This window comes from Anomaloglossus baeobatrachus, chromosome 3, assembly GCF_048569485.1.
Source record: "Anomaloglossus baeobatrachus isolate aAnoBae1 chromosome 3, aAnoBae1.hap1, whole genome shotgun sequence".
Classification (NCBI taxonomy): Eukaryota; Metazoa; Chordata; class Amphibia; order Anura; family Aromobatidae; genus Anomaloglossus; species Anomaloglossus baeobatrachus.
The window spans coordinates 382,946,352-382,973,630 of NC_134355.1; the positions used below are offsets into that span (position 1 = coordinate 382,946,352).

The 27,279-nt window shown below is 47.4% G+C and overlaps 1 protein-coding gene across 1 annotated transcript in view; it reads left to right on the forward strand.

Annotated features, from left to right (window-relative positions):
- IMPG1 (interphotoreceptor matrix proteoglycan 1) overlaps window positions 1–27,279 on the forward strand; it is a 601,870-nt gene that overhangs the window by 493,107 nt on the left and 81,484 nt on the right. Inside the window, exon 16 of the mRNA XM_075341503.1 lies at window positions 1,662–1,872. Within this exon, the coding sequence (XP_075197618.1) occupies window positions 1,662–1,872 (211 nt within the window). The remainder of the gene's footprint in view (window positions 1–1,661; window positions 1,873–27,279) is intronic.

Consider the following 27,279-nt stretch of genomic DNA (forward strand, 5'->3'; position numbering starts at 1 on the left):
GCCTGGCTCCACTGCACTCCTCTGCACCGGAAGAAGTGACTCCAGTGTCTTCTATCAAGGCGGATAAGCATGGGATCGTGTGGAAAAATCCGCAGGAATAATTCACATGCTGCAGATTTTTCCACAGGGAAATTCGCATTATTTCCGCTGCGGAAAAAACTGCAGCATGGGCACAGCAGTTCCAAAATGCCATAGAAATTGCTGGGGACCCGCTGTACTGCGGATTTTTTAAAAATCCGCAGAATTTCCGCAAAAAAAAATTTCCGCAGCGTGGGCACATAGCCTTACAGGAGCTGCGACGATGCCAGCTAGTGTAAATTATGTTATGATGACCATAGTCAAAGCCCTAATTAGCATAGAAAAAGCAGAGGTTATAATTATTTTTTTTAAAACATTCAGTTAAGTGAATAACATTACAAAGGGCTGGTTAGGCAAGCAATTTAGTCATATAAATGTGAATGCTGATGGGCTGGAGGGCATAGAGGACCTGACAGATTCTCTTTAAAGGCCCTGTCACACACAGAGATAAATCTGCGGCAGATCTGTGGTTGCAGTGAAATTGTGGACAATCAGTGCTACAGTAGGTTTGTGGCTGTGCATAAATGGAACAATATGTCCATGATTTCACTGCAACCACAGATCTGCCAAAGATTTATCTCTGTGTGACGGGACCTTTACTCTTACAATATCTAGTTTGTTCAGTGCTGTGATCAAATAAGAAGAGTAGCTTTTCTTCATTGCCTTCAGTGTTTGTACATGGACAGTAAAACACTATGCGCAATGAGTATTCACTTGAATAAAGCTAAGCAGCTATACCAAGAACAGGTCTATGTATATATACATGCCACTGTGTCTGGACAAGTATTAGTAGTGCCACTGTGTTTACTGTAAACCTACAGCCCTATATTTTGATTATTGGTGGAGGGTGGGATTCCCACCGATCATACAATGAAGGCCCGTCTTAAGCCTGCCTTACACGGGACGACCGATTGTGCGATTTCACAATCGATCGTACCCACCCCCGTCATTTTTGCGTCACGGGCAAATTGCTGCACGTGGCGCACAAACTCGTTTAACCCCTGTCATACGCACTTACCTTCCGGACGACCTCGCTTTGGGCGACAAACGTCCATTTCCTGAAGTGGGAGGGACGTTCGGCGTCACAGCGACGTCACACGGCAGCTGGCCAATAGAAGCGGAGGGGCGGAGATGAGCGGGATGTAAACATCCCGCCCACCTCCTTCCCTCCATTAAGCAGGCGGGTGCCGTGGGACGCAGGTAAGCTATGTTCATCATTCCCGTGGTGTCACACGGAGCAACATGTGATGCCACGGAAACGATGAACAACTGCACCCATGAAAATAAACGAGATTATGAAAGTTAACGACGAGTACACGACGATTTGTGAGCGATACTGCGTCGCTCAGAGGTGTCACACGAGAAGACGTCGTGCGCTATGCCGGATGTGCGTCACGAAAACTGTGACCCCGACAACATATCGCACAATCTATTGTCTCGTGTAAAGCCCGCATTACTCTTTGACAGTCAACAGGTAAGGCAGAAAAAATGTTGATTAAAGGTTGTCAAGCAATGTGCAAGTAGCAAAGCCATTTATCATCATGTTCCAGTAAATTAGATTTTTTTTTCATGTGTCTTTCCAGCTGACCAGGCTGACCTGTGCAAGTTCATGGCATGTGATGAGTTTTCAGAATGCTCAGTAAACTCCAACACAAAGGAAGCTTCCTGCATATGTAAGCCTGGATTTATGAGTATTGATGGACTGCCATGCCAAAGTATTTGTGAACTAGAACCCAATTATTGCTCGAAGGGTGAAAAATGCAAAATTGAGGAAGGAAAAGGGGCTGTTTGCAGGTAAGACCAATCTGATGCTTTCAGGAGTATTTAGATTATTATTGTGTAAGGCGTGATGATGAGTGTAGTACAGTTGTGTTGTAGAATGTATTATGGAGATTTTTATCTCATATTATGAAACTTCTTGATGCCCTCATCAGCCCAATATTTAACATATAAAATTGCATACCTAACATATAGAAACCGAAAATAGGTTACGTACAGATACCAACTTTTTTTTTTTTCCTTGACACACAAAACCAATAAATGAAATGCACTTAATGGTCCATGGCAAAATCTCCATTTGTCTCTGTTCAAGCATCATAAAAGTTTCCACATTAGAGAGAAACTCTCCAAGCTCCCTATTACACTATGCTAACCACAGACGCCCCCTAAGTGCTGACAACAGGTGTACCCATAATAGTTTGTCAGCAATATCACTCAAGTCAAGACTTGAGCACTTGATGTCTTTTAGTGGTTGGCTTTCTCTATACTTTGAAGTACATAGAGCGGGTGGCTTCCTAGTAGAAGCTACCTGTTGAGTTGACAGTTCACTTCAATTAACTACTTCAGAGGTTCCAAACCTGAACTGGTTAAAGGACTTGCAATAAGATGGAACAAGTACACAACAATATCTTTGTTATGGGGGGACTGGGGGATTAGGAAAAAGGTAGTAAATCTCACAATCGCTAGTTGGGGTCCACCGTGCAGTGATAGTAAACTGCTGCTGGCAACCCGAAGGTCAGGCGGATAATACAGAGCTAGGTGGCTCCGAAATTAAGCCTGACTCAAGTTAAAAGTCACTCGGATCAGGATTACTGTAAAACCTGTTAACTCCACAGGGCACACATACACCAAGACCTGGACTCCTCCTGTTAGTGTGCGGCCCCCATGCCAGCAGCTGAGCTGCTCGGATCCGCATCCGTGGTGGCTCGAGGGGTCTCCGGACCCGGGGGCCGTGCGGTCACTCAAATGAAGGGGGTACTTACAAGGGGATATTAGAGTTTGTGACGCCTCCCATGGTATGTGGTAATATGGAGTACCACCACTGCAGTTAGGAGTACCTGGGGGTGATGGAATAGGGCAGCCAGGTGTTGTGACCCTCCATGGGTAGGGGAAAACCATGGGGCTCGGTGATGGTAGGGGAGTGCCGTTGGGTGTGAAGAGGTCACTTGCGTACTCACTCAGTCCATTAAGCTGACACCGACAACTGGATAAACTAAAGTTCTGGATACCACTGCCGCCAAGGGGAGCTAGTTCGGGTCCTGTCCCCCCCCAATGGTGCTGCCTGGTGATCCGTGACCCGCCTTCTGGCACTAAGTTTACTTCTCTGTTGGTCCCAGTAGTATGGAACTTGCCGGGTCCCACTTCCCACTATGGCTAAGTGTGAGAGCTTGCTCTCAGGGTTCACGCTTGGGATTTTCTGGACCATTTGAGTGGAAAGTCCTATCCTCCTCGCTAGTACCCCAATTTTGGAGTGGGTGGAGAGCGGATCTTGAAGGCTCCATTCTCGTCAGGTAAATTGTCAGGTTGCCTGAAGCTACTCCCTGACCTAGGGTGCATGTACCCCGTCGTGCCCTAGTCCCAGCCCGGTGATGGTGCAAGGCCGCCGACTGTCATCCTCAACAGTTCCGTGCCCCTTGCCACGATCCCCTGCGACTGGGGGACCAGCTCCTCTAGGCCCAGACCACCGTATGCCACCTAGATAGCCTCCTAGGAGCCCTGCTCCTGACCTCCTTTCTCCTTCATTTCCAACACCCCACTCTCTTACTCCTGACCTCCCCTAACCAACCCCTCAAGGTGGGTGACCCTATTCCACTCAGGCCGTCCACTGGTGTGTTTGGTGGGTGTGGTGCAGAGTGTACCTAGGATTTGATTAGCTGATGTAGGCAACACCATATAGTTGGGGACCCATAACCAAGAAGGAGGTGGATATTGCATGGGAGGGCAGATTGTGCAATACCCTGTGACAACCTGATAGTCCAGGGGCGTCACATTAGTAGCACAGAAAGTCCTTTAAAGTACTGTCTGTGCATGTAGGGGGCACACCTGGAAAGTCGGTGCAGTATACGCAGCCCAGTTAACGCCACTGGGCTGCTACGGCAGAACTGGCATAGTAGGAGGGGAAGTGGGAAAACTAGGCCTGGCTGTGCCTCACTGTGAATCTTGGTGGGATGGGCACTGGACGCCTAGCCCTACCTACTGCTTCTAGTATAATGGCTCTACCCGCAATGTAACTCACAAGCTCTGCTGTGGCTACAGAACTAGGAATATATAAAGATTGTGCATTGCGGTGCCCTTTTAACAACCAGGGTCTGCCCCAAAACCAGTGCGAACCACAATGGCGTCTCCAGGGGCCAATAGTGGTGTGCCACATCATTAGTTCACCAGCGGCCTATCCGAAACCACCATGTCACTGATGACACTAGTGCAGCACCGCCCCAAACACCCTAACAGTCATCATCTGATGACCAATGATGGGGTGCCAGGTCATAGGGGCGGGCCTCAGCGAGTCAGTCCGGAGTAGCCACATCATCAGGACACCTGCCGCTGACCAGCCTATCAGGTCCTGCCACCTCACGGACATGACCAGTGAAGTCCTCACCGGACTTAGCCTCAGATGATGCACTAAGTGCCTGAGCATGCTCAGTAGCCTGAACAACAGACTTAACCTCAGAAATAAGACTAACAGGCTGAGCATGCTCAGTAGGCATAACACAGAACTTGGATACAGCACGAAGTCCAAGCACCTTGGCAAAGAGGCTTTTCACACTAAGTGTGTGAGCATGCTCAGTAGCCTGAACTGAGGACTTAGCCTTAGAAATGTAACTAACAGGCTGAGCATGCTCACTAGGCGAAACACTGGACATAGGCTCAGGCTGGGGCAAATCGGCACGCGCATGTACCCTAGCCGCCTCTCCACACTTAGACACGGAGGAAAAAGCAGCCAGCTGGACAACCCGAGGCATGGCCAAAAACGGCAGGCGGCGCCTGGATGTAGCAGGAACTGCAGCAGGCTTCTTGCGGCAATGGCGGTGATGATTTGTAACAGTCTTTTTGACACTACTATGCAATATGTTCACTTTCTGCTGCATTTTTGCAGCACTTTTTCAAGCAGATTCCAGGAGGAATCAGCCTGAAAAAAACTCTGTGTAGACATGGCATCAAAATGTCTAGAGGATTTTGTAATTCAAAGTAAACTCTCAATCAATAGGAGGATAGTCTGGCTCACTGGGTAGACAGGGTTGGTGCTCAGAAGTCATCACAACAGGCTATCTCTGCATAAGACTTCCAGGTACCAATAAATTTCATCTATTTGTTTACATGCATTTACTATATATAAGGCACATATTGCTCAAATTTATGTCTTCACACACGGCTCTTTATTGTCTTCTTCCAGATCACATATTCTGACATTTTTTCCTTGAAAAAGGCTGACGCTACAAGCCGACACGTTGGCTTTTGCCTGTCCTTCACATTTTTCCTTTGATGACACAATACAAGCATTACAAAAAAGAAGATTTCTGTTTATTTCCCGTTATTTTTTGAGTGCCGAAGTATTATCTCTACTAGTAAACTCTCAATGACTAAAGGCTACTTTACACGATGCGATATCGGTCCCGATATCGCTAGCGTGGGTATCCGCCCCCATCTGTTGTGCGACACGGGCAAATCGCTGCCCGTGCCGCACAACATCGCGCAGACCCGTCACACATACTTACCTGCCCGGCGACGTCGCTGTGACCGGCAAACCGCCTCCTTTCTAAGGGGGCGGTCAGTGCGGCGTCACAGCGACGTCATTGAGCGGCCGCCTAATAGAAGCGGAGGGGCGGAGATGAGTGGCCGGAACATCCCGCCCACCTCCTTCCTTCCTCATAGCGGCCGGGAGGCAGGTAAGGAGAGGTTCCTCGTTCCTGCGGCGTCACACATAGCGATGTGTGCTGCCGCAGGAGCGACGAACTACATCGTTACTGCTGCTGTAACGATAATCGAGAATGGACCCCCATGTCACCGATGAGTGATTTTGCACGTTTTTGCAACGATGCAAAATCGCTCATCGGTGTCACACGCAGCAACATCGCTAATGACGCCGGATGTGCGTCACAAATTCCGTGACCCCAACGACTCCGCATTAGCGATGTCGCAGCGTGTAAAGCCCCCTTTATACTCTTTTTGAGGGAAAGTAGTGATCTTCAAACCCTTTGAGTTCCCTCAAGTCTGTATGTGTGCTACTGGAATTGAAAGCCACACACAGAGACTAAAAGAGGAGTTTTCCCCTTGAATTTATTAGCCCTACACCAGCCAAAGCATTATAATATCCAAGGCTGACAGTTTCATTCAGACAGACTGGAGCCTAAAATTGCCAGGGTAGACCTATCAGAAGGGGAAAGGCCAGTTCTGTCATAAAATTTACCTGTGCACTCTCGATATAGTATTGGAAAAAATAAATAAATAAATAAATATATATATATATATATATAAATATATATAAATATTATATATATATATATATATATATATATACTGTATATGTACATCATGGATCAAATTCAGACATCAAACCTTGGTCTCAAAAGTTGTAATAGTCACAATTTTAAAATATTAGTAAAATGATAACCACTTTATGGTGCCTAAATGTAAGAAGTTTTTTTTATTTATTTTCAAAAATAACACAAGATGAAGGCCACCTTTACACAGCTGCGATAAAAACGCACGTTTTTTCGGCGCTGCTGCTTCTGGGTCCACAGTGCAATGAATATGCATGAGCATAATGAGCGGGCCTAGCAGCAAGTGATAGTAGCACCGAAGACACCAGTGCTGGTGACAGGTGAGTATTGAAAATAATTTTATTTTAAAGACACATGTTTTCTCTGGTACATGTCACATTGATGTCACATGGATCACATCAGTGTGTGGTCCATGTGACACCTGTGCTGCCGGAGAAAAACACATGTCATCATGTGGAGCACATGGGCACACATTCGTGAGAAAACAGGGATGTGTTCGTAGACCCGTTGATTTTAATGGGTCTGCATATGTCCGTGCCTCCGGTACATATGAAAATGGACGTCATACATACCGGAATCACGGACGTGTTAAGGGGGCCTAAGGGTGATATCATAGTATTGCAATTTATTCTATTGTCTTGGCTGCAATACCAGACACTAGTCATGAATTGAAGAAAACTGTTTGTTTTTTGTTTTTTTTTTTAAATAAAAGACCCATTTCTCTAACCTGGAAGTTTAAGAGGGTTAAATAATTTCATATTTAAAGGTGTTAAATAATAGGCAATACATTGCAGATAATACTACAAAGTATGCTTCTAATACAATCAACTTCTAAATTAGTTGTCGGTATCATCACCAATTCTAGTTATATCGTGACCCGATCACTGAATCTAGCGCTGTAAAGCCTGCACTATTTGCTCAGCATCTGTAGTTTTCTTGAAGTACTGTATCCTCTAATGGTCATACAGTTAGGTTTGGCATCAATCGCTTGTTTGGCTCCATTGTCACATTAACATAATTACTGCAGAGTTATGTTGTGCATGCAGTGAGCTCTTGGCAGACGTTGAATCTGGGGTGAATTAATGATTGTTCTTCATCTAGTGACTTTGACCCCAACTGATTGCTTTCTTTATTGGCTCTAACATAAAAGTTGTCTTGTTTATATGTGTGGGTTACATGCAACTAAATATTCCCAGAATGTACAAAAAATATTCTCTTTTTGTATCTATGAACTATTTAGGGTATCTTTGTTATTATTTAATCATATACAAGGAATTCTTAAAAAATAAAGTATTATCATTGTCGTAAGTATCTATTATTTACAAAATCTGGTCATATTATATGAATTAATTTAAAATATTCTTGTACACTAATATACGAATAAAGAAAAACTGATATTTCTTGTTACAGTTCCATGACCGCTAGACTAGAATACTGTAAACCTACTCATCCCCAAAGCTTGTTCTGATTTGTAGGCCAGGTGGCACATCATCATTGTAGAGTGATACAGGCATGGCATCATACAGGGCATACCAATCAGAAAAGGCAACAGATATCCCAGTAGACAAGATTCAGTTCACAGGGCACCAGTACAGGGGTGGACATATCATTGGTGCAGCCTGTGTAGCTGCACAGGCGCCCAAGAGTTAAGGGGGCCCATTCCCACCTTCAAAGCAGGTGTAATTGTGCATTATGATGAGGTACTTCTGTGCCGCCCCTGCAGCGGTTGAACCGCTCGGATCCGGGGGTTGCTGCTGTGGCTCGAGAGTCTCCGGACCCGAGGGCTTGCAGCCACTTCAATGAAAAGGGGGTATTTACAGGGGTAAGAGTTTGTGACGCCACCCGTGTTTCGCGATAAGGGGAGTACCGTCGCTGCCGATGGGTGTACCCAGGGGAGATGGAGTGGGGCAGCCAGATGAAGTTCCCTCCACAGGTAGGGGAGGCCCCGGGACTCTGGATGAGTGGAGGAGTAGGGGAGCGTGGTGCAGATTGGAAGCAGGGGAGAGCAGCGTACTCACTCAGGCAGTGTTGGTAGTGCTGCGATCGCAAAGCAGACTCTGACACAAAGGTAAACCAAGTCTTTGGGTGCCGCTGCCACTTCAGGGGAGCTCGTCCGGGAGTCCGCTCCCTTTGGTATTGCTTATGGTCTGTACCTTGCCTCTATGCAGTGTATTTTAGTCCGAAACAAGAGAAACAGGGGAAAAGTAGTCATGGGTCACACATAGGACCACAAGGTCAATAATTCAATACGTACAACTTCTTTTGCAAAAATATAACAATTATTTTATTTAAAGACAATAAACAGCAAAAGAAGTGACAGTACAACAGCATCATCAAAAGAATTTGTAGGAAACGCTGATCAGGCTAAAATTGTGTCACTGATGTAAAACACGGATCCACGTACCATATAGGGAGTGGTATTTACATTAGTAAATTCCCATCTTAAACTCACCCATAATGGTTAACGTGGAAGCCGAGGAAAACGTGCCCCAGGGGCACGTTTTCCTCGGCTTCCACGTTAACCATTATGGGTGAGTTTAAGATGGGAGTTTACTAATGTCTTCTAATACTGTTTACTCTTTACCTGTCTGCTTGTGAAATAGTCTACGATCTGGCCCCTCTATGCACTGGGGACTACTTGTTGAACTAGCGCCCTGCTTGTCGGACACACATTGTAGTGTCCCCTGATTCTGTATATGCCATGTTGCTATGTGTGAGGCAAGTCTGCATTCGTTATACAGGTGCATAGAGGAGTCATTATGGGACATATTTGTATACCACTCCCTATATGGTACGTGGATCCGTGTTTTACATCAGTGACACAATTTTAGCCTGATCAGTGTTTCCTACAAATTCTTTTGATGATACTGTTGTACTGTCACTTATTTTGCTGTTTATTGTCTTTAAATAAAATAATTGTTATATTTTTGCAAAAGAAGTTGTACGTATTGAATTATTGACCTTGTGGTCCAATGTGTGACCCATGACTACTTTTCCCCTGTTTCTCTTGTTTCGGGCTTATATATCTTGGGTGTAGTCATAACAATATGTCATATTTGGTCGTACATCTTGCCCTCCCCCGTTTGATTCAGCAGTGTATTTTAGTGTCTGTTGTGACCCTTATGCTTGAAGCTGTTGGGGTCCCGCTCCCCACTGTTAAGTAGTGAAGCTGTGCTCTCGATGGCTAACACTTGGGATTTCAGTGGGCCACATAAGCTGGAAAGCCCTATCCCCCCTCGTTGTGTTGATGCCTTCGATCTCTGAGCTCTTGGGGAAAGTCCATAAAGAAACTATCTTCCACAGGTTAATTATCAGGTTGCGTGAAGCTACTCTCTGATCTAGGGTCCAGTACCCCGCCATGCTTGGTCCGGTTCAGTTACTAGGTACTCCGGTGCCTGCCGTTCCCCAAAACTAAGCCTGGCACCTTTCTCCAATACCCTGTGACCGCGACCGTGTCTCCGACTTCTCTGGTCCCAGACCACCGTCTGCGACCTAGCCAAAAGTCCCCAGGGAGCTCCAACTCCCAGCTCCTCACTCTTTGAGGGCTACTACTACTCTGACTAAGCTTTGCTCTCCACTTCCTCTCTCTGACTTCCTCCCTCTCACCAGTCTGCCTGACCCCTAGGCGAGTGGCCCTCTACAGCTAGACCACCCACTAGTGGGCCTGACAGAGTGTTGTGTAAGGTGTGACTAGGATTTGCATGCTGATGGAGCAATATCAAAAGTTAGGATCCCAGAACCATGAGGGTTGAGTCCTGCACCAAAAGATAAAGAGTGCAGTACCCTGTGACAACCTGACTAGTTCAGGGGCGTCATACTTTACATTACAGTGCCTATTTAATGTTCTTGCACAGAGGCTCTCTTCCATCTGTGTCCATTAGTGTTCCAATACAATGGTCACACACTACAGACCTGGCCGATGGACCAGACTCTTGTGAATAGATTGACTCATCTTTGTGTGAGAGTGCAAGTCTCTTCACTTGGCAAGAGATAGGCCATCATCATATTTCTGCTAGTAATTTTAACTCATGGGAATAATAAACAGGTAATATGGCAAGGGGCGGTAGTCGTTGGCGAGGTGCTGCTCTCAGATAATCCAGCACGCTACATGAAAGATGAGGTCCTGGAGGGTGTGTGTGTCGATATCATAGTGGTGGTAAGACGATGTAGACCACATGTTGCCCATGGTTTCAGCCGACCAGGACTGAATGATGACTTACTCAGGAAAAGAGACCACCAGTTCTTTAAAACCAACAGAGTTTTACTGAACAGTACTTTGGTGACAACTATACAGACCAGGCAGCGGGTTCACAACTTCTCCTACATTTAACTAACACAGAGAATCCTTACGCACTCCTTCTTCAGACAAATCTGGATTGTTCCTGTTCTCACAGGTCTGGCTAACTTCGGCACCACCCATCTTAGCTTCACAGTGCAGTCTGTGGAAACCATGCTATCTTCTTTGGGGTTTCAAATCTGATTCTCCTTGTAGAGCAGCAGGGGTATGCCAGTGTGGTGGGACTGAAGCTTCCAGCTTTAAGACGCTTGGGGAGCTCTCACCCAGGACAGTCTCTTATTTTGTGTGCTACTATGTCTTGGCCCATTAACTTTAAAAGCTGTAAGCTATTTTGGGCTTGACTGCTAGAAGTCCTTCTATCCAGATCACTCTGATTCGAATATCAGCCCCTGGACATTACGCAGTCCTTATACTTTATCTCAGTCAGTTTCCTCAGGTCACGCTACCCTGGTTCCCTTCTCTTTACTCCTGTTTGCCATAGGTCTCCCACTGTATGTGTGGCGCCCCTGAGGCTTCCGTCGCCACAGGAACATTGCACCCCATCCAGCGGTGTGATGTCCCATTCTGGGTAAGGAAAGGAGTGAACGCCGGTCCCCAGGCAAATTTACACTACACTCATTGTTAGGTACACACTGGGACCAGGGATAGTGGCAGTAACCCTCCCATGCTGCATGCTGGGAGGGGCCGTAAGACCCATCCCTGCTCCTATAGGGTAGACCCTAGCAACTGGGGAGGTGGGAGGAGCCACCAGAGAGCAGACACTGAAAGGAAGGTCAAGTTTAGTCAGATAGAGAGAGAGGGGAGAAGGAGGAGGAGGTCTGCGAGAGGCAGACGAGAAGGAGAAGCAGAAAGAAAGCTCTAGTCAGACAGGAGCTAAAAGAAGAAAGTGACGCTTCCTGTTGAAGAACCTGGGACTCAGAGGGTCCAGGTGACACCAAGCAGAGGAAGAGAAGGGATTCCAGGGCCACAAAGAGCTTTTGAGCTGGTGGCCTGTTCCACAGGAACATCGGTGGAGGGATCAAGCTGCAACAGGGGACGGTCCCTAGAAACCGGAGGAGTGAAAAATCATCTCCAACAGTAAAAACCGAGGCCCAGGGAAAGTTGCAAACTCCCAGGGCCACAGCCCACAGCAGAACCTCTGGAAAAGGGGCAAATAACCGTCAGGCGAGCTCCCAGCCTGGAGGCTGTTGTGGAGGCCGAGCCAGGTTCATCCTACAAAGGCAAGGTTTAAGGAGACAGCTGCAGACAGAGACACTTGAGAGAAGGGTACCGGCTTTCATTCCAGGAATTACCCAGGATCGGCGGAGGTCCCTGACAGTGGGTCTCAGCAGTCCAGAGGCACCAGTGTGCTTAAGCCCAGGAAGTGTGAGTAAGGACCTTGGAATTGCACCCTCTGGTGTTGTCTTAGTTATTGTCGCCTGCATAGACTTCCAACACACCATAGACTCTCACGAGCACCAACAGTGTCCCCGGGGCACCGCTCCACCTGTGGGGAGCAGTACCATCATTGCTGCCATTCCATCACCCCAGAGGCCTCATACAGCAGCGGCGGCTTAATAGCCGCATACCACAGGTGGCGTCACGAACACAAACTTTATTCACCCCAAGTTACCAGCCATATTTAATTGACACCCACCAGGGTCACGGAGCCGGGCCCCGCCACCACTGACGCCCCCCGGACTAGTCCGGCCCGGCACCGGGTGTCCCATAGCCATGGGGTGGGCGAGTCATATGCGGTCTCACCACTGACCAGATCTTAGATCTGCTACTGTCACAGGCTAAGCCTTTCTAGAAGGAAACTGTGTCTTCCCCTACTTGCTAACTCCCTCCCATTGTGGACCAATTCTAGCTGTCAACTGTTTCTAACCCTGCTCACTGTATGTTGCAGGGCTGAACTCACAGTTTCCTCATAGCACAGTGCAAACATTACAATACATCATATTATATACCCCAGCTCATTATCTTCACAATGCACAAGACATTATGTACATTACACGGTACATAATAATAATGCGATTGGTGTATTTAGGGGGAACGCAACAACAAGTCCATCCCCTTATAAACACTTTACATGGAATTTGGTAGATAGTTGGAGGAATCTGTGCATTTTTAACTATAGGGTTTTAGTCAAAGCAACCAACTCATTAATGATGAGTGAACACTAAAATACTCAAGTGCTCAGCTCTTGCATCAAGCATGTCAGATGGGTCGGATGGGCTCTACTCAAGTAATGAGAACTATGCAGACTGGTATTATAAGGCAGAATTGGTGTATGTAATGTGATGTGCCAATTTTGGGGTGGCTGCAGGGTGCTATTTCTAGGCTGAAAAAAGGCCAATATTCATGGACCTTCCCAGCCTGAAAATATCAGCTCCCAGCTGTCTGTTTTACCTTGGCTGGGTATGAAAAATTGTGGGAACCTTAAAGGGAACCTGTCAGCAGAAATGTCCCCTAAAACCTAACAGATTCCCCCTCTGCAGCTCCTGGGCTGCATTCTATAAAGGTCCCTGTTATGATTGTGCCCACTTTCTGACCGAAAAAAAGTGTTTATAAAGTTGTACCTTTTTGGCTTCTGATTCTGTAAATCCGTCACGGGGGCGGGCTGCCTGATGGCCGTTATTCTGCCCCCTGGTCCTGTATGCCGCCCCCATCGCTGATTTCAATACTTCTGGACGCCGCCCACTGCTCCAGCCATCCCCGCGCATGCCCAGTGCCCATCTCTCGGGGATGAGCACAGTGCCCAGCGTCACGTGCACGCAGGGTTAAGATTATGGGCGGTGCTGTGATGTTTATTCCTAAGCAACCGCCCATAATCGCGGGACCGCGCTTTCGGTGTAGTCACTGCTCCGCGCTCTTCCCATCTATTTCCTGCCTCGGGGCAAGATGGGAAGGAGGCGAAGTGAGGTCAGCAGCAGCGCGCTTGCGCAGAAAGAAGCAGGCCGAGGGGGAAAGCGCGGTCCCGCGATTATGGGCGGTTGCTTAGGAATAAACATCACAGCACCGCCCATAATCTTAACCCTGCGTGCACGTCACCAGCGGTGACGCTGGGCACAGTGCTCATCCCCAAGAGATGGGCACTGGGCATGCGCGGGGATGGCTGGAGCAGTGGGCGGCGTCCAGAAGTATTGAAATCAGCGATGGGGGCGGCATACAGGACCAGGGGGCAGAATAACGGCCATCAGGCAGCCCGCCCCCGTGACGGATTTACAGAATCAGAAGCCAAAAAGGTACAACTTTATAAACACTTTTTTTCGGTCAGAAAGTGGGCACAATCATAACAGGGACCTTTATAGAATGCAGCCCAGGAGCTGCAGAGGGGGAATCTGTTAGGTTTTAGGGGACATTTCTGCTGACAGGTTCCCTTTAACACCTATTTTTTAAATTTTTTTTATTTATTAGGTTAAACAAGGCTAAAAATACCCTTTAGTACCCTGAAAGCCAATAAAGGTAACGAGCATGCCCAAACACCCCGATACTTAACCGAATATTGAGCAGTAAATCCACAAAGGAGATGAAGGTCTAACACCAATTCCAAACACAGACCTTATTTCACTTAATTGTCTCCAAACAGGAACAGACAGAACTGAGGTAATACCAGCATTCAAATACATGAAGGTGCTCCACATCAGGGCCGCCATCAGGGCATTACTACTGTGCCTGGTGTACCGAGCCCGGTGAAAAGAGGGGGCCCGGACAGGCCTGGGGTAATTACTTAGCTTTGTTAAGCCCCGGACAGGCCAGGCCCACCTCTTCACTGGGCCCCAGTCACTGGCGCAGCAGAGGGGCCGGCCGTGTCGTTTCAGCCACTGCACACACGGCTAAATTGCAGGTGAAGCCCTTCTAGGTCATCGCATGCAAATTAGCCATGTGGCCGGAAGCAAGGCGAGTGGAGCAGGGAGGCGGCACATCATCCCGCAGCCCAATGTGATGAGATCATCACTCTGCGCCTCATCACAGTGCTGCGGACAATGTGGAGGTGGCGAAGACGCGGCAGCCAGCGGGGATAGCTGGACAGGTAAGCGCTGTATGCTGAAGACGATCACCAGGGGGGTAAGGTGGTGGTGAGGTGGCTCGCCCGTCTATTTCTGCCCGGGGTGGGGGCGCTGATCCCAGCCCGCTGATCTCTGTCCAGGAGGGGGGGCGCCGCTGATCCCAGCCCTCTGATCTCTGCCTGGGGTGGTGCCGCTGATCCCAGCGCACTGATCTCAGCCTGGGGTGGCGCCGCTGATCTCAGTCCTCTGATCTCTGCCCGGGGTGGCACTGTTGATCCCAGCACGCTGATCTCTGCCTGGGGGGGGAATGGCCGCTGATCCCAGCCCACTGATCTCTGCCAGGGGGGTCACTGATCCCAGCCCACTGATCTCTGCTCGGGGAGCGGGGGCGCTGATCCCAACCTGCTGATCTCTGCCCAGGGGGGCTGATCTCTGTCTGGGGCCGACCGCAGGCCCGCCGACCTCAGCCCCTGTCTTTCTTCAGCTAGATCAGGGGTAGGACACCTCCGGTCCCTGGTCTCATGCCTCCCTGCTGTGAGCCTACGGCCTCCCTGCTGTGAGCCTCCTGCCTCCCTGCTGTGAGCCTCTTGCCTTCTTGCTGTGAGCCTCCTACTTCCCGATGTTGTGAGCCTCCTGTCTCCCGGTACTGTGAGCCTCCTGTCTCCTGGTACTGTGAGCCTCCTGCCTCCCAATGTTGTGAGCCTCCTGCCTCCCGGTGCTGTAAGCCTCCTGCCTCTCTGCTGTGAGCCTTCTGCTTCCCGCCACTGTGAGCCTCCTGCCTCCCGGTGCTGTGAGCCTCCTGCCTCCCAGTGTGTGAGCCTCCTGCCTCCTGGTGCTGTGAGTCTCCTGCCTTCCGATGCTGTAAGCCTCCTGCCTCTCTGCTGTGAGCCTCCTGCTTCCCGCCGCTATGAGCCTCCTGCCTCCCGGTGCTGTGAGCCTCCTGCCTCCCAGTGTGTGAGCCTCCTGCCTTCCGATGCTGTAAGCCTCCTGCCTCTCTGCTGTGATCCTCCTGCCTTCCGGTGCTGTGAGCCTCCTGCATCCCAGTGCTGTGAGCCTCCTGCCTCCCGGTGCTGTGAGCCTCCTGCCTCCCGGTGCTGTGAGCCTCCTGTCTCCCGGTGCTGTGAGCCACTGTCCCTCCAGTGCTGTGTGCCACACACCCCAGTGCTGTCTGTGCTCCCTCAGACCTGTTCATGTCCTCCAGTCCTGTTTGTGCCCCTCTAGTGTTGTCCGTGCCACCGCCAGTGCTGTCTGTGCCCAGCAGTACTGTCCGAGCCCCAGCCCCTCCTGTGATGTGTATATGCCTACAGTCTCTCCTACTGTGATATGTGTATTTGTCCCCACCCCCTCTTGTGATGTAGATACATGTCCCCAGCCCCTTCTGCTGTGATGTGTGTATATGTCCACAGCCCCTCCTGTGATGTGTATATATATATATATGCTCCCAGCCCCCCTCCTGTGATGTATGTGCCTTCAGCATCTCCTACATGATGTATATGATTTACCAACCTGTTGACTGCGCTCCAGACCAAGACAAACCTGGAAAAGCAGTTGTGAGAAGTCACATCAGTATCAATATATATGTGTATGTCTGTGTGTATATATCTATATCACACATGTTTTTCCAAGAGTAGCAGTTAGACTGTAGGAGGTTTGAGGGGTGGAGGCGGAGCTGGGGAGGAGGCGGAGCTGGGGTGGAGCCTGGGCGGAATCGCAAGGGTAGCCCGAAAATTTTGCCAGTATGGGGCCCTGAAATTCCTAGTGGCAGCCCTGCTCCACCTGACAACAATTTAGATCCACAGAGGGAGAAAAGAAATGGTGGCAGTTCACACATCCGGCTTGAGCTCTGCGGCTCAATCCGGCTGTGCAAGCTATGCAACGGATGCGGTGAAAACACCGCATCCTTTGCATAAGTTTTTCCCTTGCGGCCAGTCCGGTTTTTGCCGCTTGCGGCATGCTACTGAGCATGCGCAGTGGCAAAAACCGCATGCGGCGGCCAGATGCGGTTATTGCCGCATCGCGCCGCATCCGGCCGCCATAGGCATGCATTGAAAAATGCGCCGCATCGGCCGAATGCGGCGCGATGCGTTTTTTTTTGCCGCACGAAAAAACGTGCCAGGCAACGTTCCATCCGGCCGCCGCATCGGCTAAATCTGCCGCATGCGGCAAAAACCGGACGGAACGCAAGGCCATGCGGCACAATGCGGCATTAATTAAAGTCTATGCAGGAAAATCGCAACCGGCAGTAAAAAAAAACGGTTGCGATTTTCCTGCAAAGTGCCGGATTGTGCCGCATAGCAAAAACCGGAGGTGTGAAAGCAGCCTTAGTAGAAATCTTTTATTTCATCAAAAAAATTAAAAACACTTACAGGAGGGGGATGCGGGATACATCGAAGATGCAGGGCACGCCAAGACAATGGTGACCATTTAGCGCACCTAGACGCTTCTTGTGGTCCAAGACCCCAACAAGCGCCTAGATGCGCTAAACTGTCGCCGTCGTCTTAGCGTGCCCTGCGCCTTAAACGTATCCCCTTCCTTTATGTGTTTTTCAGTTTTTGATGAAATAAAAGAAGATTTCTACTAAGCGTGAGTGCCACCATTTCTTTCCTCCCGCTGTGGATTTCGATTATTGAGCAGTGACGAGCACACTCACTCATTACTACAACCCACACAACTTTTGCCTTCATCTAAAACTGGTGCCCACAAATTCCATACTTCGCTCATTCTGTTAGTAAGGACTCATTGGAGGCCTGACAAAAATTATATTCTGTTTAAGATTAAAAAACCCAGGTTACCTAAAAATTGATGAATATTGAATAAATGTAACAACTAATAACCACCTTCTTCTGCATAATCTCGGCAAAAAGTAACAAAGCAGGTGACATATCTCAGGAGCAATATCTTCCCTGATCTCTTATTCTCATTACCAGTTTAATTGGCAGCTTATTTGCTCTTCTAGATTACTTCTTCCCCATTAATACTTTGAAGATTTCATAACAAAAAAAAAGCACAATAAAAGAAAGGATTTACTAATTTTTCATCTTAGCCGCAGCGGGCAGAATTTATAGATAAACACCTCTAGCAAAATCATTAGTATGCCTCAGACATCTTGCTCTATTAAAATAAAATGATTTCTATTGGCTTACTATCAGTGTTATATTAGAAAGAACAAGCAAATCCTCATATCTAGCCTTATATCATTTGTTTACTCAGTGGCTCCTCTAATGACCTTTCTCCACTGCTGTCCTTTTTCATTTCAAAATCTCCAGTAATCTCTGTAATAAAAATACAACAAATGGCATATACAGCTCTTTAAACATTAATTGCAATGACTGCCAGCTGAAAATAGTCTTGATTTATAGAGAATAGTACCATGGAAAATACCAGAACAATAGGTCTGAGAGCTTCCCTCCACCCACACTATAAAAAATGCTTGGAAGGAGAAAAAATATTATTATAGCACTACATACATGATTATTGTGGTTTTAAATGAAGGTGATTATGTATCTTAAGATTAGACACTCAGAATATATTTCTCAAATGTGATGTACAGATTTTCTGTAACCCTGGATCATTGAGCATGAGTAGTTTTTATGATATCAGTTCATACAGTATATACTCTTAGGCGGGCTTTGCACACTACGACATCGCAGGTGCGATGTCGGTGGGGTCAAATTGAAAATGACGCACTTCCGGCATCGCATGCGACATCGTAGTGTGTAAAGGCTCGATGATACGATTAACGAGCGCAAAAGCGTCGTAATCGTATCATCGGTGCAGCGTCGGCGTAATCCATAATTACGCTGAGGCGACAGTCCGATGTCGTTCCTCGCTCCTGCGGCAGCACACATCGCTGTGTGTGAAGCCGCAGGAGCGAGGAACATCTCCTACCGGCGTCACTGCGGCTTCCGTAGGATATGCGGAAGGAAGGAGGTGGGCGGGATGTTTACATCCTGCTCATCTCCGCCCCTCCGCTCCTATTGGCCGCCAAGGAGGCGGGTCGCCGGCCAGAGCGACGGTCACAGGACAGGTTAGTCCATGTGAAGCTGCCGTAGCGATAATGTTCGCTACGGCAGCTATCACAAGGATATCGCTGCTGCGACGGGGGCAGGGACTATCGCGCTCGGCATCGCAGCATCGGCCTGCGATGTCGCAGCGTGCAAAGTGCCCCTTAGCCTTTAAAAGCATATGGACTTCATACCATCAGTAATCACATTTTACATTCCTCAGGCTTACAGATATTACAGAACAGATTCTTCTGTTGATGAGTTGGAAAAATTGAGTGAATTGGGGTTTTCAGATATAGTCTGCTGTACTATTCTTGCCAAAAAAATATCGAAACTCAAACCCCTGTTAAAAACAGATTGAACATATTCAGTGGTGTAACTGGAGTCCGATGGGCCCTGGTGCAGAATCTGGACCTGAGCCATTGTCTGTATGTTGGTCAGATTGTGAGCTCTTGTAGCATTCTGAATCTTATAAAGGCCTACATTTTGCTTGCCCCCATAATGTAATAATGTCTCCCATCCTATACTAATGTCACCCATACTCGGCACCTTCATGGTATATGGCCCCTTCTGATAATAATGTCCACCATACTGTGCCCCTTCTAGTAGTAATGTTCCCCTCCTTAGCTCCTTGCAGTAATATTGTCCATCATCCTGTGCCTCTTCCAGTAAGATTGTTTTCCTTCCTGGGCCTTTTCCAGTAATCATGCCCAACATCCTGGGTCCCCCATGCTGGCCCGTTTCTTTAATAATATCCCCATCCTGGGCCCTCACCCACTAATAATGTTCATCATTCTGTGCCCCTTCTTGGTAGGTATAATGTGCATCATCCTCTTCTATAAGGCTACTTTCACACATCCGGTTTGAGCCGTGCGGCTCAATCCGGCTGTGAAACCTATGCAACGGATGCGGCGAAAACACCGCATCCTTTGCATAAGTTTTTACATGCGGCCGGTCCGGTTTTTTCCGGTTGCGGCACGCTACTGAGCATGCGCAGTGGAAAAAACCGCATGCGGCGGCCGGATGCGTTTTTTTCCGTATCGCGCCGCATCCGGCATCCATAGGCATGCATTGAAAATGCGCCACAGCGGCCGGATGCGGCGCGATGCGTTTTTTTTTTGCCGGAGCAAAAAACGTTGCAGGGAACGTTCTATCCGGCCGCCGCATCGGCTAAATCTGCCGCATGCGGCAAAAACTGGACCGAACGCAAGCCCCTGCAGCACAATACGGCACTAATGTAAGTCTATGCAAAAAAAAAACCGCAACCGGCGTTACAAAAGCTGGTTGCGGTTTTTCTGCAGAACGCCGTATTGTGCCGCAGAGCAAAAATCCGGATGTGTGAAAGTAGCCTTAGGCTGCTTTCACACTACGTTTTTTTTAACATGCGTCATGAATGTTTTTTTGCTGCAAAAGCGGATCCTGCTTTTACAGCAAAAAAATGCATGCAAACGCATGTGTTATTTTGCACGATCCTGTCACTTTAAGTTTATGGGACATTGTCAATATCCTCTATGAAAATATCGAAATAAAATATATATTTTTTTGAGCACCAATTCGCCTTCTCTCATCTATTTACTCAGTGTGCCGGAGTTATTATTTTTGTATATGGACTTCCTGTTCTCCAGAGCACCTGTATTATATAGGTAGTTGAGCCAGGTTTATTCCGAGTCTTTATTGCTCTACTACATGTGACTGACTTACTCAGATGTAGCTGAGCTGTGGCGGTCAGATGTAGCAAACTACAGATGGTCAGAGACGTTACAGCTGATGTAGCGTCTCTGCTCTGCTATGTCTGACTATCTCTGCTTTATTACATCTCACCATCTCAGCTCTACTACATCTGAGTGAGACGGTCAGATGTAGCAGAGCAGAGATAGATGTGGCATCTCTGATGTCTCAGCTCTGCTACCTCTGACCATCTCTGCTCTGCTACATCTGAGTGAGCAGGCCAGATGTAGCATAGCAGAGACAGATGTAGCATCTCTGACCATCTCTGCTCTGCTACATCTGACCGTCAACTCTGCTACATCTGAGTGAGACAGACATAGATGTAGCATCTCTGACCATCTCTTTTCTGTTTCATCTTACTATGAAGCGCCCACAGGGTCTTGGGGGAGGGTTACTCGTCACCAGGTCGGTTTGGGATGTCACAGTGGCCGGGCCCAGCTCTGTGATCCCATGGAGTCAACCAAATGAGGGGGAAAGATGATGGGAGTAGTAGTTATTCGTGACGCCACCTATGGTATGCGGCCAGGTATTAGCCGCCGCTGCGGGAGGCCTTCTCTGGGGCGGATGATAACGCAGCTCAGATGGAACAGCTCTCCACAGGCAGAGCTCATGCCCTGGACAGGATGATGTGGAGAGTAGCAGTCCACTCTAATGAAGGAGGGCGGGGCATGGGAAGGATCAGACGACACATTGGTTGCAGTATAAGTTGTTTACTCACTGAGATGTCTCCACCTTTGGACTGCTGGACTCTGCTGTCATGGGCTCCAGACGATCCTGGATAGTTCGAAGGTCAGAACCGGTGTTTCATTCAGTGAGTCCTTCCTCCCTGCACTGTGTTGTGAGTCCCCGCAGCTTGAAGCTACGCTGGGTCCCGAGTCCTGGGGGTTGTTCTGTTCCCCGTCCCGTATAGCAGGCAGCGCGAGTTCGTAGATGGAGCCGCCCTATGGTCACGATTCCTGGCTCTATATGCTGCTTTGCCACAGGCACTGTGTGGGGGCCAGAAGACTTGAAATCCTCTGCCCGGTGGATTCTGCTGGCGGGAATTGCAGTGCCCACTAGCCTAGGGCTCCGTACCCTGAAGTGGGCGCCGGTCCTGAGGGAGCTATCCGCTCTCCCCTCAGCGACCATGTCCTCCTGTGTCTCACTTGTTTCCTGTCCTCCATTAGACTGTTCGTAAGTGTTTGTGTGACGCCTTGCTCCCCGGTGTCTAGCTCCTCCCCCCAGGGTTCCTGAACTAGTGAGCAGAGGGTCCACTACATTAGTGATGGCCACCCTCCAATGTCTCTACTCTTGCCCAGTCCCAGTGAGAGGGCATCTAACTGTGTGTTTTAGTGGATTGTGGTGGTTTTACCAGCGATGACTATCCGAGATGAATACTGCACCTCTGGTGAGGTGCAGTACCCTGTGGCGACTGAAGCCTCAGGGGCGCCACAACTGTATCTGTCAGATGTAGCAGAGATGAGATGGTCAGATGTAGGAGAGCAAAGCTGGTTAGATGTAGTAGAGCAGAGATGGTCAGATGTAGCAGATCAGAGATAGGAAGAGACCATACATCTGTCCCTGCTCTGCTGCATCTGACATCTTACTCAGATGTAGCAGAGCCAAGATGGTCAGATGCAGCAGAGCTGAGACAGTGAAATGTAGCAGGTAATAATACTATTGTGTTGGATCTTACCAATGTAATGTAATGTGGTTACTACATGGTGGTATTATGCTGGGTCTATATAGGGCAATCTCATTACACTGGCAATATTATACTGTGTCTATATGAAATGAAGAGAGTGAAGTGGGGTCTCACAGTAACACAGTGCATTTCAGGAGCAGACTTTACTGACCTTAGGGTAGGTCACAGACTGAGAGTTTCGTAGTGGAAGAAGAAGAGTCTCCCAGCAGCACAGAGTAATTCAGCAGAGGAATGTCACAGTCTTATAGGAGGTCAGTGGCACAGAGTATTTCAGGAAAGCAGTGAGCTTATGTTATGGTAGGTCACAGATGGAGCATTACACTGTAAATGTTGAAGGGGCCCTGGGCAACACAGAGGAATTTTGCATAGTAATGTCGAGATATTGTAGTAGGTCACAAGCTGGAAAGTGCAGGTTCTACCCGCGGCACAGAGTAAATCAGGAGTATGATAATCTTGTGGCTGGTCACAAACAGAGTGGAAGGAGAATTGTGTTACCACAGCACAAAGTATTTCAGTAAATAAATGTTTAGATATAGTAGTGAGTCACAAGCTGGAAAGTGCTGGTTCAACCCACAGCAAAAAGTATTTCAGGGGTATGACAATCTTGTGGCTACTCACAGACTGACAGTTACACAGTCAAAGGAGAATTGTGTTTGTACAGCACAAAGTATTTCAAGAAATGAATGTCCAGATATTGTAGTGTCTCTCTCTCTCTCTCTCTCTCTCTCCTACTGCCCACCAGAAGACCTTCCAACAAACCTAATGGGGTCTTCCGGAAAAATGCTTGAGTTTCCCTTTAACTTCCATCATGTTTGTTACTCGAGATGAGCACTCAAGCATTAAGAATTGCTTGGCTCAACTAACGAGCACTCGGCATTTTTGTGATCATCCATCATTAGTAATGATGTTAGACAATGTTTTATACTTTTAACTTTCAGGCTTCATATTTTACCATCCACTACACCTTTGAGCACGAGACTACCTTCATTTTATAGACAATCATCTTGGCTATCTCATATATAAATTTGACTTTCAACTATTTAGCATATGATTAGCTATGAAGATTTTTGTCATGTCACTTCATTGTTACTGTTTTGTTCCTAAAAATCTAAATTTAAATTTTTATTATGTTGCTAGTATTTTTTTTTAATCAACCTTTGGCTTTCAATACTGCCTGAATCCTTCTGGGCATGCATCCAATCAGATTCAAACATGTCTTGACCAAAATCTGATCCCAAGTCTCTTCTACACATTCCCAATGTTGGTGCATAGTGGTCAACTCACTTGGGTATATATATAGCTTTTTCTTCAACTCTACCCATAAGTGTTTAATTGGGTTGAGGTTTGGGACTGTGAAGGCCAATCCAGCACCTCTACTTCATTGTCATTGAACCATTGCTTTGCCAATCTTGACGTATGCTTCGGGTCATTGTCCTGCTGTCATCCTTTTCAAACCCATAGTTCTCGTGTTTACAAAGTAACTCATCTTGTAGGATACTCACATATAGCTCAGCTCTGAGACCTCTATAGATCCTGTACCTATACAATCATCCAAAGACATACATAAAGTGTAGTGTACAAATAGAATGTGCAAATAAAAGTGTTGTCATAGCTCTCACCCAATCTTTCACCGCGAGCAGACCATACACTACCAAGCAGATGGAAAATCACAGGCCAGAAGAGATGCTGGCAAATGCGAGGGTAAGTATACAGAACTAGCGCTTGTCGTTCCCCAAGTAAATGCTTCCACCCTGACAAGGGCAGCATCCAAGTGTAGTGACTGTCTCCAATATCAATAAGGCCCTCCTGACGCGTTTCTTTCTCGGGTTAGAGAGTTCATCAGGGGAGAAAAGAGTCAACCTGCAGTGGCAGGGATTAGACTCGGTACTAAACTTGCTCAGAAAATGTATGGACGGTACCACCACAAGGCACAGTCAGAGTAAGCCCACCAGGTTCTTTTTACTTCACATATAAGGAAACTTTGCCAAGGTTGCATACGCTCATCAGGTGTGAACTATTTTATTATAGAGTTATTGTGAAAAGCTTTAGTTCTGGAAAAATTAACCCTCATCACGATGACAGTCTGAACAGTCCTTTTCAAGGAAGAGCACATGCACCTCAACACACAGCTCAGTGTACGGAGGTAAAAGTATCTAGAAGATAGCCCCGTGCCAGAACTTTCTTCTAATAATGCATAATTGCATGAAGTAGCTTAGCCACCATATTTTCTACTTAATGGTACAATTGATATAGCACAACGATAATTTGCCTGCAATGTTTCCCACATGCCTGCTACCAGAAAGGTTTCCTTCCAGGATCCCTGCAGTTTTCTATATGACATACTGTCTTTTACGAATTCTTGCTCTTTTCCAAATAGCTATCAAGATTTCCTCTCCTTTTGCATTTAATTCTATTTTGCAGATTGCTAGTCTCCTTTATTGCAGAAAATATTAAGAACGGACAATATAGAGCATTTTCTTTCATTGCTGTACACTAAAAGGTTAGCAATGATTATCCTGTAGATTTTCTGATGAATTCAATATTTCTGCCCAACTCCCAATTGTGAATTACTTGGGATAATAATAGGATTTGGTTTGTCAAATAATATCAGCAGAAACAAAAGCTAATTAATCATTTTCACACATTATATATGCAGATTATTATTTGCTTGGTCCTAAGCTTTGAGATCATAATATTTTCTGGTTTCCCTGGAAAATAACACCAGATGTATTTGTACATTTGTTTTGCAGGTTGTATGTAATTAAGGACTTCTTTTTATATTTTTATACGTGAACAAGAAATATATCAGTTCACTTAAAAAGTCTTTATAAATGAGTTGCAAAAATGTAAAAATCCCATATACCCCAAGACCCCCTATTCCATATATTAGATCTGGCTACTAATTTCACATAACTATGAACACACTATGTCCGTCCTGTTTTCATCATGGTTCTCCGTTCAAAAAGAATAGAAACATTTTAGCCCCTTAGAGATGAGGGGATCTTTTGAAATTCAAATTCGCTGACGTCGCCGAATTCTCACCCAAAAATTGTTTTATAGTGACTAAATTTTCGTGAATCTCAATACTAGAAATCTTGTAATTTTTTCGGAAAATACACATTGGGGAGGCGAGAATAGTGTTGCAGGGGGAACATAGGGCCCACCACAGAACACCATTCTTAGAACCCACCATCCAGTAATATAGCCCCAACCAAAAGAATAAAAATAAGACAGGACAAAGTCTGCAACAAAAGGATGACAGCGCTGTGGGCATTAATACAGTATAAAGTACGTGAGACTAAATATCACAGATTTCTTATTTGTTATCACTAATTGGATTACAACATTGGATTTGATGGATTAAGTTGGACCAACATGAGAACTAGTTGGTTGATAAAATGGTCAAACAGGGACTGTGTAGTGTATTTTTTTTCTTTTTAAATAAAGTATTTTGGCTTTTTGTAACGCTGTATTATACCATTAGTAATGGAGGATCTGACAGACACCTATTATCACAGGCTTAGTATCAGCCAGGGTAGTTTTGTCACCTCAAAAATAAACACCTCCATCACTTTTTTTTTCTGGCTGGAACTGGATACACACGCTACGGTAGTGGTAGCCATCATCTGTAGGAGCATAGGCTGTGACTGTAAACTTTACTGGGTGCAGATACAAAAGCTGTGAACCAACCAAAAGTTGGGAGAGAGTGGGTATTGCATGATAGAAGATCAGTGGAACTACTGGTAGACTGGAGGCCTTTAATTTGTCCATCTTTCCTGACTTGCTGTTAAATCATGGACAGAAAAAAAAATTGCATCGATAACCTGCCTAGGAGATTAATACAACCCACAACCTCAGATCTGCACAAGTGGTGGGCAGCGGTGGGATCACCTTTCTATGGATAGCTTACTAGGAAATGTTCCTGATCTGTGACTTAGCAGAAGACATGGCAGACTCCATCTAAGGCCCCCTTCACACGCACGTGTCTCCGGTACGTGCTAGGTCCGTGCCCGCATGTACCGGAGACACGGGCACACGTAAACCCATTAAAATCAATGGGTTTATGTGCACGCACGTGTGCAGCCATTGGCCCGTGCCTCCGTGTGCATGTCCGTTTTTCTCTGGCAGCACAGGTGTCACACGGCCCGCATACGGACCACACGGATGTAGTGTGAATGCGGTCCCGTGTGACACGCGCCGGAGAAACTCACGTGTCAGAGAAAAAAAAAAAACTTTACTCACCTTCTCCTGCCCTCTTGTCTCTGCCGCTGCTGTCACTTGCTGCCGACCGCCGCTCATTATGCTCATTTAATATTCACTTCACTGCGGCCGGAAGCAGCAGCAGCGGGGAGTCGGCAGGGCTGGAGACCGAAGTTCAACACCACGGACAGCAATGCCAGGGACAGGTGAGTTGAAAGTTCTCGTTCTCCGTATGTTATCACGGATAACACACGGAGAACACACGTAGTGCCATAAACACGACACACGGAGGGGAAAACGCACTTTCGACACGTCCGTGAAACACGTGTGTGATTTTCACGGACGTGTGAAGGGGGCCTCAAAGAGACTCAAGAAGGAGGAGCTGAAAGCCTTTGCACTGAGAGAGAGTTAGGGGCCCTTTGCACACTATGACATCGCAAGCCGATGCTGCGATGCCGTGCGCGATAGTCCCCGCCCCCGTCGCAGCTGCGATATCATGGTGATAGCTGGCATAGCGAACATTATCGTTACGCCAGCTTCAGATGCACTCACCTGCCCTGCGACGTCGCTCTGGCCGGCGACCCACCTCCTTATTAAGGGGGCGGGTTGTTCGGCGTCATAGCGACGTCACACGGCAGGCGGCCAATAGAAGCGGAGGGGCGGAGATGAGCGGGACGTAAACATCCCGCCCCCTCCTTCCTTCCGCAGAGCCGGCGTGAGACGCGGTGACGCAGGTAGATGTTCCTCGCTCCTGCGGCTTCTCACACAGCGATGTGTGCTGCCACAGGAACGAGGAACAACATCGTACCTGTCGCTGCTGCCAAATAATGGAAATGCCGGACCCTACACCGATGATACGATTAACGAGCGCAAAAGCGTCGTTATCGTATCAAAAAGGATTTACACACTACGATATCGACTGCGACGCCGGATGTGCGTCACTTTCGATTTGACCCCACCGATATTGCACCTGCGATGTCGTAGTGTGCAAAGCCCGCCTTAAAGTGGTTGTCAG